At 40.6% G+C, this 14,862-nt stretch overlaps 1 protein-coding gene across 1 annotated transcript; it reads left to right on the forward strand.

The window, feature by feature from the left end:
• Positions 1–4,124: 4,124 nt before the first annotated feature.
• LOC120722841 (Fc receptor-like protein 5) lies at positions 4,125–14,862 on the forward strand (the record flags this gene model as incomplete). The annotated part of the gene is made up of 11 exons (XM_040013980.1): positions 4,125–4,388; positions 4,511–4,790; positions 6,023–6,327; positions 9,072–9,344; positions 9,454–9,714; positions 12,432–12,485; positions 12,615–12,710; positions 12,820–13,101; positions 13,304–13,603; positions 13,846–14,142; positions 14,792–14,862. Coding segments are annotated over 11 exons (2,483 nt in total), but the record flags the coding sequence as incomplete, so codon positions are not given.

Raw genomic sequence — 14,862 nt, forward strand, 5'->3', positions numbered from 1 at the left:
AACGTGGTGATCCAAATACACAGTAATCACCACAGTTGAAAAATCTGGAATAAAAAAACCACAACTTTATAACATAAACTACAAGTCAAAAGTTTGGACACACTTCTCATTTCATGGTTTTTCTTTATTTTTACTACTTTTCTACATCGTAGATTCAAACTGAAGGACATCAATATATGAAGCCAGATATATGCAATTATTAGGGGTGCAACGATACACAAAATTCACGGTTCGGTCGGTTCGATACTTTGGTGTCACGGTTCGATATTTTTTCGATACAAAAAAATGTTCATGCATTTTTAATTGTCATTTATTAAAATTATAATATATATTTTAACTCAAAAGTTACAGTTTTTAAATTTAACCCCTAACCCTTGTGCGTTGTTTTTTATTTTGACAGCGAATGCGCACCTGCGGACACACTTATGTGAAGCCCTGGTATTTAGCTCGTCATATGCAGCCACAGAAATTCTTTTGTCCATGAAACCATAAAGCTGCACTTTCTTTTTGCCTTATAGTTGATTTTGGTCATAACTTCTCAGTTTTGTGGTAAGCTTTTCTTTGGCTGTCCACTTCTTCACCCTGACCTGTCTATTTGGCTCAGCAGAACTGAAATTGCTTTTAACGCTCACTCACATAAGCTCCGCGATTCTCTGCGCGATCAACCTCTCACATGTCTAAGCTTGCTGCGGAGATTTCACTTGTCATGTTTGCATAGTAAGCAACGATAATAAGACGCTGTCAGAGGCATTGAGTGCACAAATTATCATCACTCACAGATCAGTTGCTGTCGCTCTCTATACACAGTTCGCACGATTGCAAAGTGAAAGGCAAAAAAACAAGCGCAAATTTCAACGCGACGTCAATATGTCACATTATTGACAGTGGCCTCACCGATGCCAATGACATAATTACCCAGCTACATTTCTGAAAGAATGCCCAAAGCCATTGACCGTATATTTTTCCTACAATAGCCCGACGGGCAGGGAAGAGATAGATTTTGGTAGCCCGACTGAAAAAATCGCTAGCTGTCGGGCTAGCGATATTGCAAGCCCTGTATCTGATTGAGGAATCACTCATCTTTGGAAAAGAGAGTTTATTACAGAGAAATGGCTCTTTCCAAAATAAAAGCTATACTATCCGCTTCTTCTGGGCTATATTCTCAGCAGCATAAGGAGAATCATGTGCTAACAGCTGTCTAAATGACTCGGCTAAAGTTAGTAGCATGCTTGTTGTTTTTGTCTTTGCACTAGGATGATGTCGGCGTAAATGTGCAGTCATATTCGTTGTGTTCCCACTAGTGCTTTCAGGTTAATCTCGTTGAAATGACCTTAACGCCACAACACGGCAAATCTCCGTTAACGAGCTACCGCCGATCGCTCCGTGCATGGGGCTAGACGGCAAACACGTTAACGAGCTAACTGCGCTAACACACTAGTTCACACCAATGTAATTGAGCATTGCATGGCACATCCAACATACTGTTTTACTTTAGTCCATGACTCGCTTACCTTCAGGGTCATACGTCACATGAAAACCAAAATAATTCCAAACGCCAGATTCTGAATGTTGCAAGTAGAGCTTAACTTCTGTCTCGCTAGCTTGCCCTGCGCTCTTCCTTCTGACTATGGCTGTCTGTGTTTAGCGCTCAGTGGATCTGCGCTCGACAGTGCAGCCTAGGCGGAGTAGTCGTAGAACGCAGATTCACTGAGCGCTCAACACAGACAGCATCGTCAGAAGGAAAATTGATTAAAATAAATTACAAATGTTGTATTGTTCGATACATATGCGTACCGAACCGAAAGCACTGTATCGAACGGTTCCATATCGATACGAATATCGTTGCACCCCTAGCAATTATGTAGCAAAGAAAAAATAAGTCTAAAAAAGTTTGATACTTTAGATTCCTGAAAGAAGCCTTTGCTTATGGACCAGTGCTGTGACCCTTGCCTTCTCTCAGTGAGCTTTATGATGTATCACCTGAAATTAGTCATTGGTCTGTACACTGAAGCCCCGAGGTCTGTGTTGGAGTAAAGTGGGCTGGTCCAAATGAAGCCTGTGTGGAGGCCTGCAGCCTGTCAGTTTTTCAGAATATCCCGTGAACGACGCCTCGTTTCTCTAAAATGACGTCACTACCTTGTTTATGTTATTTGAGCAGTGAAAATACGCAGACATTAAGTTTTTTACATGAACTGGATCTGAGCTGATTTGAGGATGATCACAGCTTGCAAGGAGATTATTAGCACATTATGAAGCACCAAAAAAGAAAACATTAATTAGCAGTTAGGGAGCTTTGTGACATGCTATTGCCCAATAATAACATGAGTCTTAAATCAATCTAAGAGAGAGTGGTAGTTAGGTGTGTGTAAGGGGCGATCGTGGCTCAAGAGTTGGAGTTCGCCTTGTAATCGGAAGGTTGCCGGTTTTGATCCCCTGCTCGGTCAGTCCCGGTTGTTGGTCCTTGGGCAAGACACTTCACCCGTTGCCTACTGGTGGTGGTCAGAGGGCTCGGTAGCGCCAGTGTCCGGCAGCCTCGCCTCTGTCAGTGCGCCCCAGGGTGGCTGTTGGCTACAATGCAGCTTGCCATCACCAGTATGTGTGAATGGGTGGATGACTGAATGTGTAAAGCGCTTTGGGGTCCTTAGGGCACTATACAAATACAGGCCATTTACCATTTTTTGCAGTAAAAGAAGTTTTCTTCCCACGCACAACGGACGCTAATGTTTTTGTCACTTTTCATGGAATCAAACTCAAAGTAAGGTCAGTACTTCCACGCTTTAACGCTGCATGCTCATACTCTCTCCCGCACTCGATATATTATCCATTGTTGATCTGCACCACAGCTGTTGTCACGAACGTCGCACTCGCTTATGTCACTGTCATGAGACATTCTCGCAAAAATCACAGTTTTAGTAACGCAGTAACGCAGCATGCTTCCGGGAAAGCAATAGTAATCCCTTACTTTACTCGTTACTTGAAAAAGTAATCGGATTACGCGTTACTGCCCATCTCTGTTTGGGAGTGACAACGTGTTGCAGCCAGAAAACACCTGCAAGGATAGAACAACCACACTTTATATTAAAGGTAATGTGCAAACTGTTGTTTTTTTTGTTTGTTTTTAATCAGACTTTAGCGAACAGTCAGTGTGCTTTGCTCAGAGAAAAGCTCAACACTGCCCCTAGCGTCCTGGAGCACTTCGTTGTGTTTTGGAGTTTGAATGTGTTTTGGAGTTTTTACCTGCTTTTTGTCATTTTGTGTTGTGCAGAAATCAGGTTGGCTCACAGCTGACAGCCCGATTTTGACAACTGTTTGAATTTATTTTATGGCAAGAACCAATTAGCTAAGCAAACAGAAAAAACAGTCCATCATTACTTTAAGAGCTGAAAGTTGGTCAGTCTGGAAAAACTGCTAAAACTTTTAATGTTTCACAAAAACCATCAAATGCTACGATGAAACTGGCTCACATGAGGACCACCCCAGGAAAGGAAGACCAAGAGTCACCGCTGCTGCTGAGGATAAATTCATCCAAGTCAACAGCCTCAGAAATTACAGGTTAACAGCACTTCAGAATTAGAGCCCAGATAAATGCCACACAGAGTTTCAGTAGCAGACACGTCTCTACATCAACTGTTCAGAGGAACCTGTGTGAATCAGGCCTTTATGGTCAAATAGTTGCTAAGAAACCACGACTAAGGAAAAGAATCAAGCAGAAGAGATTAGACAAATATGGCTTATATTATATTCAGCACAGTGGCATGGTGGTTAGCACTGTGCTGCACAGCAAGAAGGTCCTGAGTTCAATTCCACCATCAGGCTGGGGTCTTTCTGTGTGGAGTTTGCATGTTCTCCCCGTGTTTGCGTGGGTTCTCTCCAGGTACTCCGGCTTCCTCCCACCGTCCAAAGACATGCAGCTTGTGGGGATAGGTTAATTGAATAATCCAAATTGCCACTAGGTGTGAATGGTTGTCTGTCCCTATGTGTTAGACTGGCGACCTGTCCAGGGTGTACCCTGCCTTTCACCCTATGACAGCTGGGATAGGCTCCAGCCCCCCCCCCCCGCGACCCTGAAAAGGATAAGCGAATGGATGGCTTACATTTTCTTTCCTTGTTTTTCATATCTGCAGATAAACCCAGGGCCACACTGACAGCAGGAACAACAATCATACCAGTAGGGGGCAGTGTGACTCTGACCTGCTCTGTGCAGAGCTCTGATGGATGGAAATATGAGTGGTTCAGACGAACCCAAACAACCTCTGAAGTTCAAATCAGAGATCAACAAAACAGAGATATCAGAGTATCTGAAGGAGGAATCTACAGCTGCAGAGGAACAAGAGGAAACCCAGTTTACTACACTGATATAAGTGATGATGTCACCATTGAGATAACCTGTGAGTTCAGTCATTTAGTTTGAAATATACATTTACTCATGATTATCAAACATACAATGTGAAGTTTTCTGTGTTGATTTCATGTTTCTGTTGTATCTCAACTGTTAATATGTGTGAAACAGTTTCCAATAAAGTTGTTGTAAAACAACAACCCAACTGGCCTCAGATATTCAGAGGTGAGACGATCACTCTGACATGTGAGGTGCAGGAAGGAGGTGAAACCACTGAGTGGGAGTATGAATGGAGAGGACCCAGCACACCCACACAGTGGACACACAATAATGATGTGACATTCAGAGTTTCTGAGTCCAGCAGTGGAGACTACATGTGTAAGAGTCGACGCAGAGATGACTCATATTCTTCAACAGAGTGGAGTGAAGCCTTCACATTGTCCAGCATCAAGTAAGTCATGTTTGTTGTGTGATCTCCATTTGACAAATGTCATAATGGTCAGCACAGGATGGATTCAATGGTCTACAAAGCATGTTACATTGTTAGTCAGACAAAGAGCTGCAGCTGATAGTAGCCTCATTGTAGACAGTTTGTCACCACTTTGTGTCATCAACTTTCAGCTGGTATAGAGACGCCAATGCTGACCTGCTGCTCCATCAGCCGAGGACAATAATGACAGAAATAAACAGTATAAAAAATATTGTGTTCTTCAAACGTCCTCAAGAAACAACAACAAATTCTACAATTTATATAAAAAATAATTTGGCTTATGATCTCATCAAATACTGCTGTTTGTTACAATTGATTTAAAACACACACATGACTGGGTTTAATACAAAAAGAAAAAAAGCTTTTACAATCTAAAGGTTTTGATTTTATTTCTATTAAATTCATTGATTTGCTTGTTCGCCTCAAATTCAGTTTATGAAAGCAAAATCATACTCATTCCACTTTATTTCAAATAAATAAACAACAGAAATGCTAGAACAATTTACTTAAAGCTGATATTTAAAGGTCTTTATATTGTATTATGACTGTGTGTGTAATTTTCATTCCTTTAAACTAAATTTCTTTCTATAAATCAGCTGTTTTTCACTCACTTTATCTAAAAAAAATCAGGTAAACAGTGGAAGCTCAGATATCCCAGTTTAACAGCTGGCCTCAGATCAGCTAACAGTGTATAGTTCACCTGTTTCTGCATTTAGGAGTACAGTTTGGTGGCCGAGCATAAAAACAGTCTCACCTGATTCTTGATTCACTCTGATAAAGTTTTTCATCATGTTAATATATCCAGTGTTAGCTCCTGGCTCTCTAGCTGGCTAACAGTTAGCTGAGATACCTGTGCTGTCCTCATGTGTGCTGCTGCCAGTTGTTGATTCTCATCAAATTGCTTTGAGGAAACTTTTTTTTCTTGTGCTGTTGGTGCCTGTTTGCATCAAGTGTGATGATCACACTGAGATCAGGGACCGACCTACCTGAGAAACCTGAGATCTATTATGAACTCCATCCATCTTCTTAACCCATCATCCAGGGTCGTGACCTATTAAGCACTTACTGAATTAAAAAAATACATAAATTGTAAATTAATAAAATAAATTGGATTTTTTTTAAATTACTATTGAGTTTTTATGTTGAAATCTTATTTGTTATATAACAAAGTTTTTCCCCGAAGCAACTGACAGTCTGATGTTTGTCTTTCCTTTAAATTCAACAGCAAGTAAACCCAGAGCCACACTGACAGCACAAAGTTCAGTCATACCAGCAGGGGGCAGTGTGACACTGAGCTGCTCTGTGGAGGGCTCTGCTGGCTGGAAGTTTGACTGGTTCAGACGTGATTCAGTCTCTTCTAAAGCTCAGCTCATGAGAGGAAATGAAGCAAACAGAGTTATTAGTGTCTCACAAGGAGGTCTGTACCACTGCAGAGGAGGGAGAGGAGATCCAGTTTACTACACAGAGGACAGCAGTGACGTCACAGTTCAGGAGACTTGTGAGTTTTAAACCTTCAGTTATTTAAGTTTTTTATGTGTTTCATACAAATGTAGAAATAAACATTGTGGCATCCACTCAAGAAAAAGACTAGAAAAATTGCATATTTATAGCTGATTAGCTTGCTGTTAGTCTTTAAATTGTGTTTTGTTAAATATTTTTGGCCTCTCTTTCTAAATGCTTCTTCACCTTAAACTGACTTTAAGTGGACATGAAAACAGGACATAAATTAGACTCAAACCCCACGTGGGCACGAGACGTGATCTGTGCATGCCAGGTGATTCATCCACATGCATTTAAGGTGTTGTGAGCTGTATATTATCATCAGATCTGCTGTTATTGTGCATAAATATCTTTATGTTTTCGACCCTGAGCTGATGTATTTTATACTCAGGGCTGCCCGTAGCTGCATGAAAAAAACAGAAGATGATCGCTCATTGAAACGGACTGAAGACATAATTATATACAAATAGTTTTTCATGATTATTCTTCTTATTTTACAATTATTGGACCACAGCTACATTTTATTTACTTATTCTGAACTCAAACAGACCTGCAGAGTGATGCTTTATTTAAAGTAGGCCTGCACAGGCCTGTGCTGTTTTTCTCCTCTTTAAAGTTTTTGTTAAAAAGTTCTTAAAAGGTAAAAAAGCTCTCTTCTTATTAAGACATCTTGTATTGTATTAATAATAATAATGGATTGGATTTATATAGCGCTTTTCAAGGCACCCAAAGCGCTTTACAATGCCACTATTCATTCACTCTCACATTCACACACTGGTGGAGGCAAGCTACAGTTGTAGCCACAGCTGCCCTGGGGCAGACTGACAGAAGCGAGGCTGCCATATCGCGCCATCGGCCCCTTCTGGCCAACACCAGTAGGCAAGTAGGGTAAAGTGTCTTGCCCAAGGACACAACGACCAGGACAGAGAGCCCAGGGATCGAACCGGCGACCTTCCGGTTACAGATGCGATTCCCAACCCCCTGAGCCACGGTCGCCCTGACCGTGTATATTTATATACATATTTATATACATCTTACATGACTGTGTCATGTAAGATCTGTATATTTATTATCATCTCTGAATTATGGACGATGAATTTTAAAGAAAGAAATCTGAAAAACAATCCAGACGTTAAAATTTGTGCGTCAATGATCAGCAGTTACTCAGGTTTGTGTCGACACATTTGTACAATAGTTTGTGTGAACTGGAGACCTGAAAAGTTGCACACAAAATCACTGCACACATCTGTAAATCTTACTTTCTGCTTGTGAATCATATTATACACAGTTGTACCACTTTCAAGGTAAATTTGTTGCCATAAAAAACAAGGATATACTGTCCACCTTCACTCCCTGTCTCTGTAGCTGTAAGTGGTTCTTCAAAGGGAAAATGCAGCTGTTAGCTGTAATGTTAGGATTTGTAGATCACTTTATAAATGTGGAGTGTGTGGAGAACAGGCTATGTGAGTCAGATACACCAGTGGGCCACCACACACGTGTACCACACGGTAAATAAATGTAAACACTGATTTTTAAATCCAGCTTCATTTACAGTCAAAATGTCACCAGGATGCAGTAAAACTTTCTCCTCTGAACAACAGCAAAAAGAAAATCAGGCTTCAAAATGACTTCATGTTTGTATTTGTGTCTAACTGGATATTTTTCTGTGAACAGTTCCCAGTAAGCCCACTGTGACCCTGCAGCCATCCTGGACTCAGATATACAGCGGTGAGACAGTCACTGTCAGATGTGAGATTCAGGGAGGTGAAGGAGCTCAGTGGACGTATGAATGGAGAGCAGCCAAGTTAAACACACCTCCAACATCCAATGAATACAGAATCATCAGAGCTACTGAGTCTGACAGTGGAGGATACAGCTGCCGGGGCAGGAGGGACTATTTCTTCTCAGAGTGGAGTGATATCATCACACTGACTGTGTCATGTAAGATCTTTCATCCAGATTATTTCAAATTACTTGTTGTGTTAATCTAACCTTTAATTGGGAAAATTAATCAGCTGCCTATTAAATAAAATCACAAATCAGATGTTAATTCATTTTTAGTCTAGTAAACTTTCAAACATGATAACAGAAGGTTTGTGTTCATATTACAAAAAGGGATAATTTAACACATATGAACATAAAATTAAAAAAACGCCTCCATATATTTTTAGTGTTTAGTTAGTTTGGTCTCATGACGAACACAGACTCCATCTTTTTCTTTTTTTTTAGCTGAATAAAACTTAACAGACTTCTATGTGGTCTTATTTTATTGTAGAGCTCATTGGAGTGTGTCAGCCTCTCTGATTGTTGAGTTTTCTATGTAAATCAGTTGTTTACAGTATTGGAAATTATGTTTTAAATGATAGAAAACTACCTAAACTTGATGTGGATCCATGTCACTGATGAGTTATGGTCACATTGCTCTAACAATAATAGACACCATTCAGTGTAGTGTCACTTTAGAATATTATTGAAGGAAAATGCAGAGAGGACACGAAGCATTAGTAATTTGTTTGTGCAGCATTTGTCTTTGAATAGATGAAGAATAAATCAGAGGGAATCTGTAGTGTAGTTTTGTACGAAGACACTCATTCAAATGTGTCACATGCAGGCAAATGTTTTTTGTTTGGTGCTAGAAGCTTAATGACTGAGTGAATGTGTAAAGTTTGATCATTTCGTATATAACAAGTTCTTCCTGAAGCAAATGACAATCTGATGAACTTTTTCCTGTAAACTCAACAGCAAGTAAACCCAGAGCCACACTGAGAGCACAAGGTTCAGTCATACCAGCAGGGGGCAGTGTGACACTGAGCTGCTCTGTGGAGGGCTCTGCTGGCTGGAAGTTTGACTGGTTCAGACGTGACTCAGAGTTTTCTGGATCTCAGAAAATAGGAGCTGGAACATCAGAGCACACGCTCAGTATTTCAGAAGGAGGCATCTATTACTGCAGAGGAGGGAGAGGAGATCCAGTTTTCTCCACAGAGGACAGTGCTGCAGTTACAATTCAGAAACAAGGTGAGGGTGAAATCTTGTTGTGAAATAAAACACAACTTCATGATTAAACTGAAGTAACAATTAATTTATGATTTTTTCATTTTAATATTTGTGTTTGTTTGTTGAGCAGTTTTGGCTGCTGTGAAACTGCAGCACAGCTGGTCTCAGATATTCACTGGTGAGACAATCACTCTCAGATGTGAGATTCAGGGAGGTGAAGGAAAGGTGTGGAAATATGAATGGACAGCACCCAACACAAACAGCCCTCCAACATCCAGTGAATACAGGATCAGCAGAGTTTCAGTGTCCCACAGTGGAGACTACAGATGTCGGGGTAGCAGTGACTATCTCTTAACAGGATGGAGTGATGCCTTCAGACTGACAGTTTCATGTGAGTTGGACCATGATTCATGCTGACATTTCATGTTTTCATGTTTACATCTGTCTTAACAGGAAAACTCCAACAATGATCCAGCTGTCTGCAGGCAGCTCAGGACAACAGTTTTTCTCACTGTGCAAACAGAAAGGAGAGACACCATGGAGGCTCTTAAAATATTAGCAATTTAAAGAGGAATGTACAGAGATGACAGTTTGATAAGAGAATGATAAATCAGTGAAATCTTTAATTTTGTTAAACAGTCTAATGTGTCACATGCAGGTAGGGATGGGAATTGATAAGAATTTATTGATTCTCATTGGCTCCACTTTGAGAGTCGCCACCAATGTCTAAGCAGAATATCAAAGACATTCATGCAGATTAATTAGAGGCTGTGAGGTCAAATGTTTGTGCATGTTGGAGGTATTTCCCCTCTTTGTTGGAATCAGTGTTGGATCATTTCTCAAAAAAAGTAAAGCAAAAAAGTTCTTACACAAAACCAGCACAAAGAGACCTTAAATCAGTTGTCATGGTGATTCTACTGTAGAAACATGAACAGGTAGAAATGGAGCTGCAGCCTGACTGCTCATCAGTTTGTTACGATGAAGTTCATCACTCTTGGTTATTGGCTAGCTTAGCATTAGCATGCTATCCTTGCAGGTGCTTAAAGAGCTCCAACAAAAACTACTTTGTTTCTGTTTGTAGATAAATTAATCAGTGAATGTTTAGTTTGATCAGTGCTGTAACAAGTTTATTCTTGAGGATGATTTAATGTTTTACTTATTTTGTGTCTTCAACAGCAAGTAACCCAGAGCCACACTGACAGCACAACGTTCAGTCATACCAGCAGGGGGCAGTGTGACACTGAGCTGCTCTGTGGAGGGCTCTGCTGGCTGGAAGTTTGACTGGTTCAGACGTGATTCAGTCTCTTCTAAAGCTCAGCTCATGAGAGGAAATAAAGGAAAAAACAGTTATTAGTGTCTCACAAGGAGGTCTGTACCACTGCAGAGGAGGGAGAGGAGATCCAGTTACTACACAGAGGACAGCAGTGACGTCACAGTTAGAGAAACTCGTGAGTGTAGTTGTTTTATGTGATCACAATTTTTGATTCAAGTCAAAAATTGAATCACAATTTTTGATTCAAGTCAAAAATTGTTAGATTAAGGACTCACCCTTACAGAGAATGTGCTCTCCAAAAACATAAATTAAACACAACAAAAATATTTACACCTTTCAAGAAAGGTGTGTGAAGATCCAAAAGTTCAAATTGATGAGAAAAAATTTGATCGTGTAGTGAAAAGTTTCAGAATTTGTTTTAATAACAAACAACAACACTATTGTTTCTGTGTTACTCTCTGTATATGAGAGTTGTGTTGGATCTGATTGTTCAGTGTTTCAGCATGGCGATGGCTGAAGGGATCAAAGCTGTTCCTTAGTTTGTTAGTTTTTGTCTTTATGCTCTGAAATGTCTGCCGGAAGGTAGACGTTCAAAACAGTGCATGACCTGGGTGAGATGGATCCTGAAGGATTTTCTTCGGTGTTCCTTAGACTGTGGGAGCTGTGCAGTTCTTCAAGTGAGGGCAAAGGATGGCCGACTATCCTCTGGGTGACCTGTATAACCCTGTGGAGCTATTTCCTCTGTGCTACTGTGCAGCTGTGCTATACAGTTCTTCATGTAGCACAGTATGCTATCAAAAACCAGCTACAGGTCAGGGTGTTTGAAAATATCCCAGTACGTCCTGATGAAGCAGTCCTGCCTGTGGCCTGGTTTTGACTGTTTTTGTGCTGTTTGTAGCAATTTACAAAGTGGGATGTGGCCGTGATCAAAAACAGTTATCAGTGGTCAGACTGGCCCGAGGTGTGGTTTAAAACCCTGTAGCCTGTTTGAGGTTGATTTTTTTTTCACTCACGTTACTCTCATGTTTAAACATCAGAATTTTTATGTTTCTATTTGTGTCTAACTGGATATTTTTCTGTGAACAGTTCCCAGTAAGCCCACTGTGACCCTGCAGCCATCCTGGAATCAGATATACAGCGGTGAGACAGTCACTGTCAGATGTGAGATTCAGGGGAGGTGAAGGAGCTCAGTGGACGTATGAATGGAGAGCAGCCAAGTTAAACACACCTCCAACATCCAATGAATACAGAATCATCAGAGCTACTGAGTCTGACAGTGGAGGATACAGCTGCCGGGGCAGAAGGGACTATTCTTCTCAGAGTGGAGTGATATCATCACACTGACTGTATCATGTAAGATCTTTCATCCAGAGTATCTAAATAAGGAAAAAGCACTTCTTCTTTCTACAGCTTTAATAACTGGTCCTTTCATGTTGGTCAGTAAAATGTTTAGTTTTTATTCAACAACAAAAACCTGAACAGCAGCTTTTTATTCACAGTGAAGAGAACAAACATATGAGAGTAACTCTCTGCTGTGGCAGCTCTAATACATGAAAGATGAAATGCAGAAACAAAATGCTGAATCTGTCTCAGCTGCTCCACCAATCCACTAAGAAACATTAAATCCACTGATTGTTCCTCATGTGTGTTTTTAACTTAGAAATGCAGCAAATTAAATATGAAAGATTAGTGTTGTGTTTTGTGATAGTTGTACAGTTTGTTGTAGCTTCACCATTAAAGTTATGTGATATTTATTATTTCATATTTCCACCAAGTTATTTAAACTGGTTTGATTCAGTCATTGACTTTTGTTCTTTTTCTAAACTGAACTGCAGATAAACCAAAGGCCAAACTGAGAGCTGATAACACAGCTGTTCCAGTAGGGGGCAGTGGACCCTGACCTGCTCTGTGAACCCCATCATCATCATCTGGATGGAAATACTACTGGTACAGAGATGAGAATCCTCTGAAGCCCTGACCACACAAGATGCAGTTTTCCACTCAACTGGACAAATCAGTGTCTCACAGGAAGGACTCTACCAGGTGGCAGAGGAGGAAGAGGAAACCCAGTTTCTACACAGAGGACAGCCAGTCAGTCAGGATTGGGAAAACTGGTCAGTTTAACATGAAGTCAGATAAATTCCTGATTAAGGAGGAAGATGAAGAACAAAAGGCATTAACATTTTTGACATTCATGTGTTTTTATTGTACTTTCGTGAACAGTAACAGCCTCAAACAGGCCTGTTGTGACTCTGTATCCAAACTGGTCTGAGATATACAGAGGAGAGACGATCACTGTCAGATGTGAGATCCATGGAGGAGACACTGAGTGGGATTATGAGTGGGAAACAAACAGCATGATAAAAGCTCCAAATCACAATGAATACAGGATTAGATCTGCTTCATCATCCAACAGTGGAAACTATCGCTGTAAGGGCAGAATGAAAAGTTCACAGCATGAAACAACAGAGTGGAGTGATTCAGTCACACTGACAGTTTCTGACAGTAAGTAGAGTCATAGTTCATTTAACCTGGAAATAGAAACAGTTTGTAAAAATGTGTTTTTATTAGTACATGTTGAGATATTTGACATGTTTAGATAGTCTCACTCTGAAAGTTCATCATAAATATTTGTGAGTCAACATTTTAGTGACATTGAATTCAGAGTTAAGAGACGAAACATTGAGAGAAAATCTTTGTTGAACAGATGAACCCCGTCCTGTCCTCACTGTGTCTCCATCATGGCTGAGTCCTGGAGCCTCAGTAACTCTGAACTGTGAGGTTGAACATCCGTCTGCAGGATGGAGCTTCTACTGGTATAAAGCTGTTCCTGATCTATCAGAGAAATCCTCCAGTTATGAGCTGCTACCTGATGGCAGTGGGACTGCACAGGACTCCTACATCATTCATGGACAGACACACACAGCAGGATATGTGTGCAGAGCTGGAAGAGGAGACCCAGAGTATCACACTGATCACAGTCGACCAAAGTTTGTCTGGTCTGCAGGTCAGATTGGTTCTCTCTCTTTTTTTCAAGTAATGCAACAGCAAAAAAAATGTAAATTGATGGGTTTTTTTTTTTTTTTTTTGGGGGGGGGGGGGGTGGGGTTATCATTGAAGGTGAAAATTATACGAACACTGCGTCTTTTAACACTGACCTTTAAACATTAAAGCAAAAGAATATTTTCACTGTGATATTTGAATCCCAACATCTGTGAGCTTTGTCTCTTCACTGCATGTTGTTTCCAGATGTTCATTCAGCAGCGTCTCTCACAGTGAGTCCTGACAGAGTGCAACACTTCACCTCTGACTCTGTCTCACTGACCTGTGAGGGAAACTTCACTGAGTGGAGAGTGAGGAAGTTCTCTGAGGACGGCCGACTGTACTCTGACTGTAGGAGAATGACTGGATCCACATGTGACATCAACACATCAAAGTCAGATACTGCAGTGTACTGGTGTGAGTCTGGATCAGGATGTCCTGGTTTCCTCTGCTGTGTGAAGTTTGCTGAAACATCAAACATCAACCTGGTGAAACAGAAGATTGGTGGCTCAACCCACGGCACAGCCAGCAATCATGAGAGTTTTCAGTTTCCTCTGATAAAAAGACAAACAGCAGAAGAGACAGTCTGTTACACACATGTAAGGACGAAGAGGCCGCTCAAGAAAAAAGAGGTTGTTCTCTATCATCATGTTTCCAGTTTTAAAATACACCCATCAAAAACATACATAATCTTGTTTTTATGACTTCAGACTAGGGCTGCCCACAAGGCCAATTTGATAGTTGACTAATCATCATGCATCCATTTGATGTAAAACATGCAGCTTATTGCACCAGCAGCATCTGCTCTTATAAAACTATCATTAGTTTACAGCTTTAAGTGTTTAAGATGTGCTAACTAAAAATAAAGACAAAGATAGTTTATTAAACTTTAATGAAATTTGCAGATGCTCAGTCGGTTTAATAATAAACTCAGCCGTCTGCCTTGCTATCTAAAATACAACAGGACCTGGAGTAAATTCTAACCACTCTCACACTTTAATCAGTTTGTGTGACATTTATTCAGCGGTGTAAAAACTATAACTTTGATCTCAGCCAAACCGATTTACTCAGGAACAATAAAAAACACCTGAGAAAAGCAAAAAAATATTTTTTTAAGTCATCTAAGTGACTTATATCATGTTAACCTGAGTAGCTAAAGACCCCGGGGATCTGAAAATGATGTGCCGGGGAGTTCGGTGTTCTCGCCGGCTCTTGGGAGCCTGA

The sequence above is a fragment of the Simochromis diagramma genome, unplaced genomic scaffold (assembly GCF_900408965.1).
Source record: "Simochromis diagramma unplaced genomic scaffold, fSimDia1.1 OVJJ01000163.1, whole genome shotgun sequence".
In the NCBI taxonomy this organism is placed as follows: Eukaryota; Metazoa; Chordata; class Actinopteri; order Cichliformes; family Cichlidae; genus Simochromis; species Simochromis diagramma.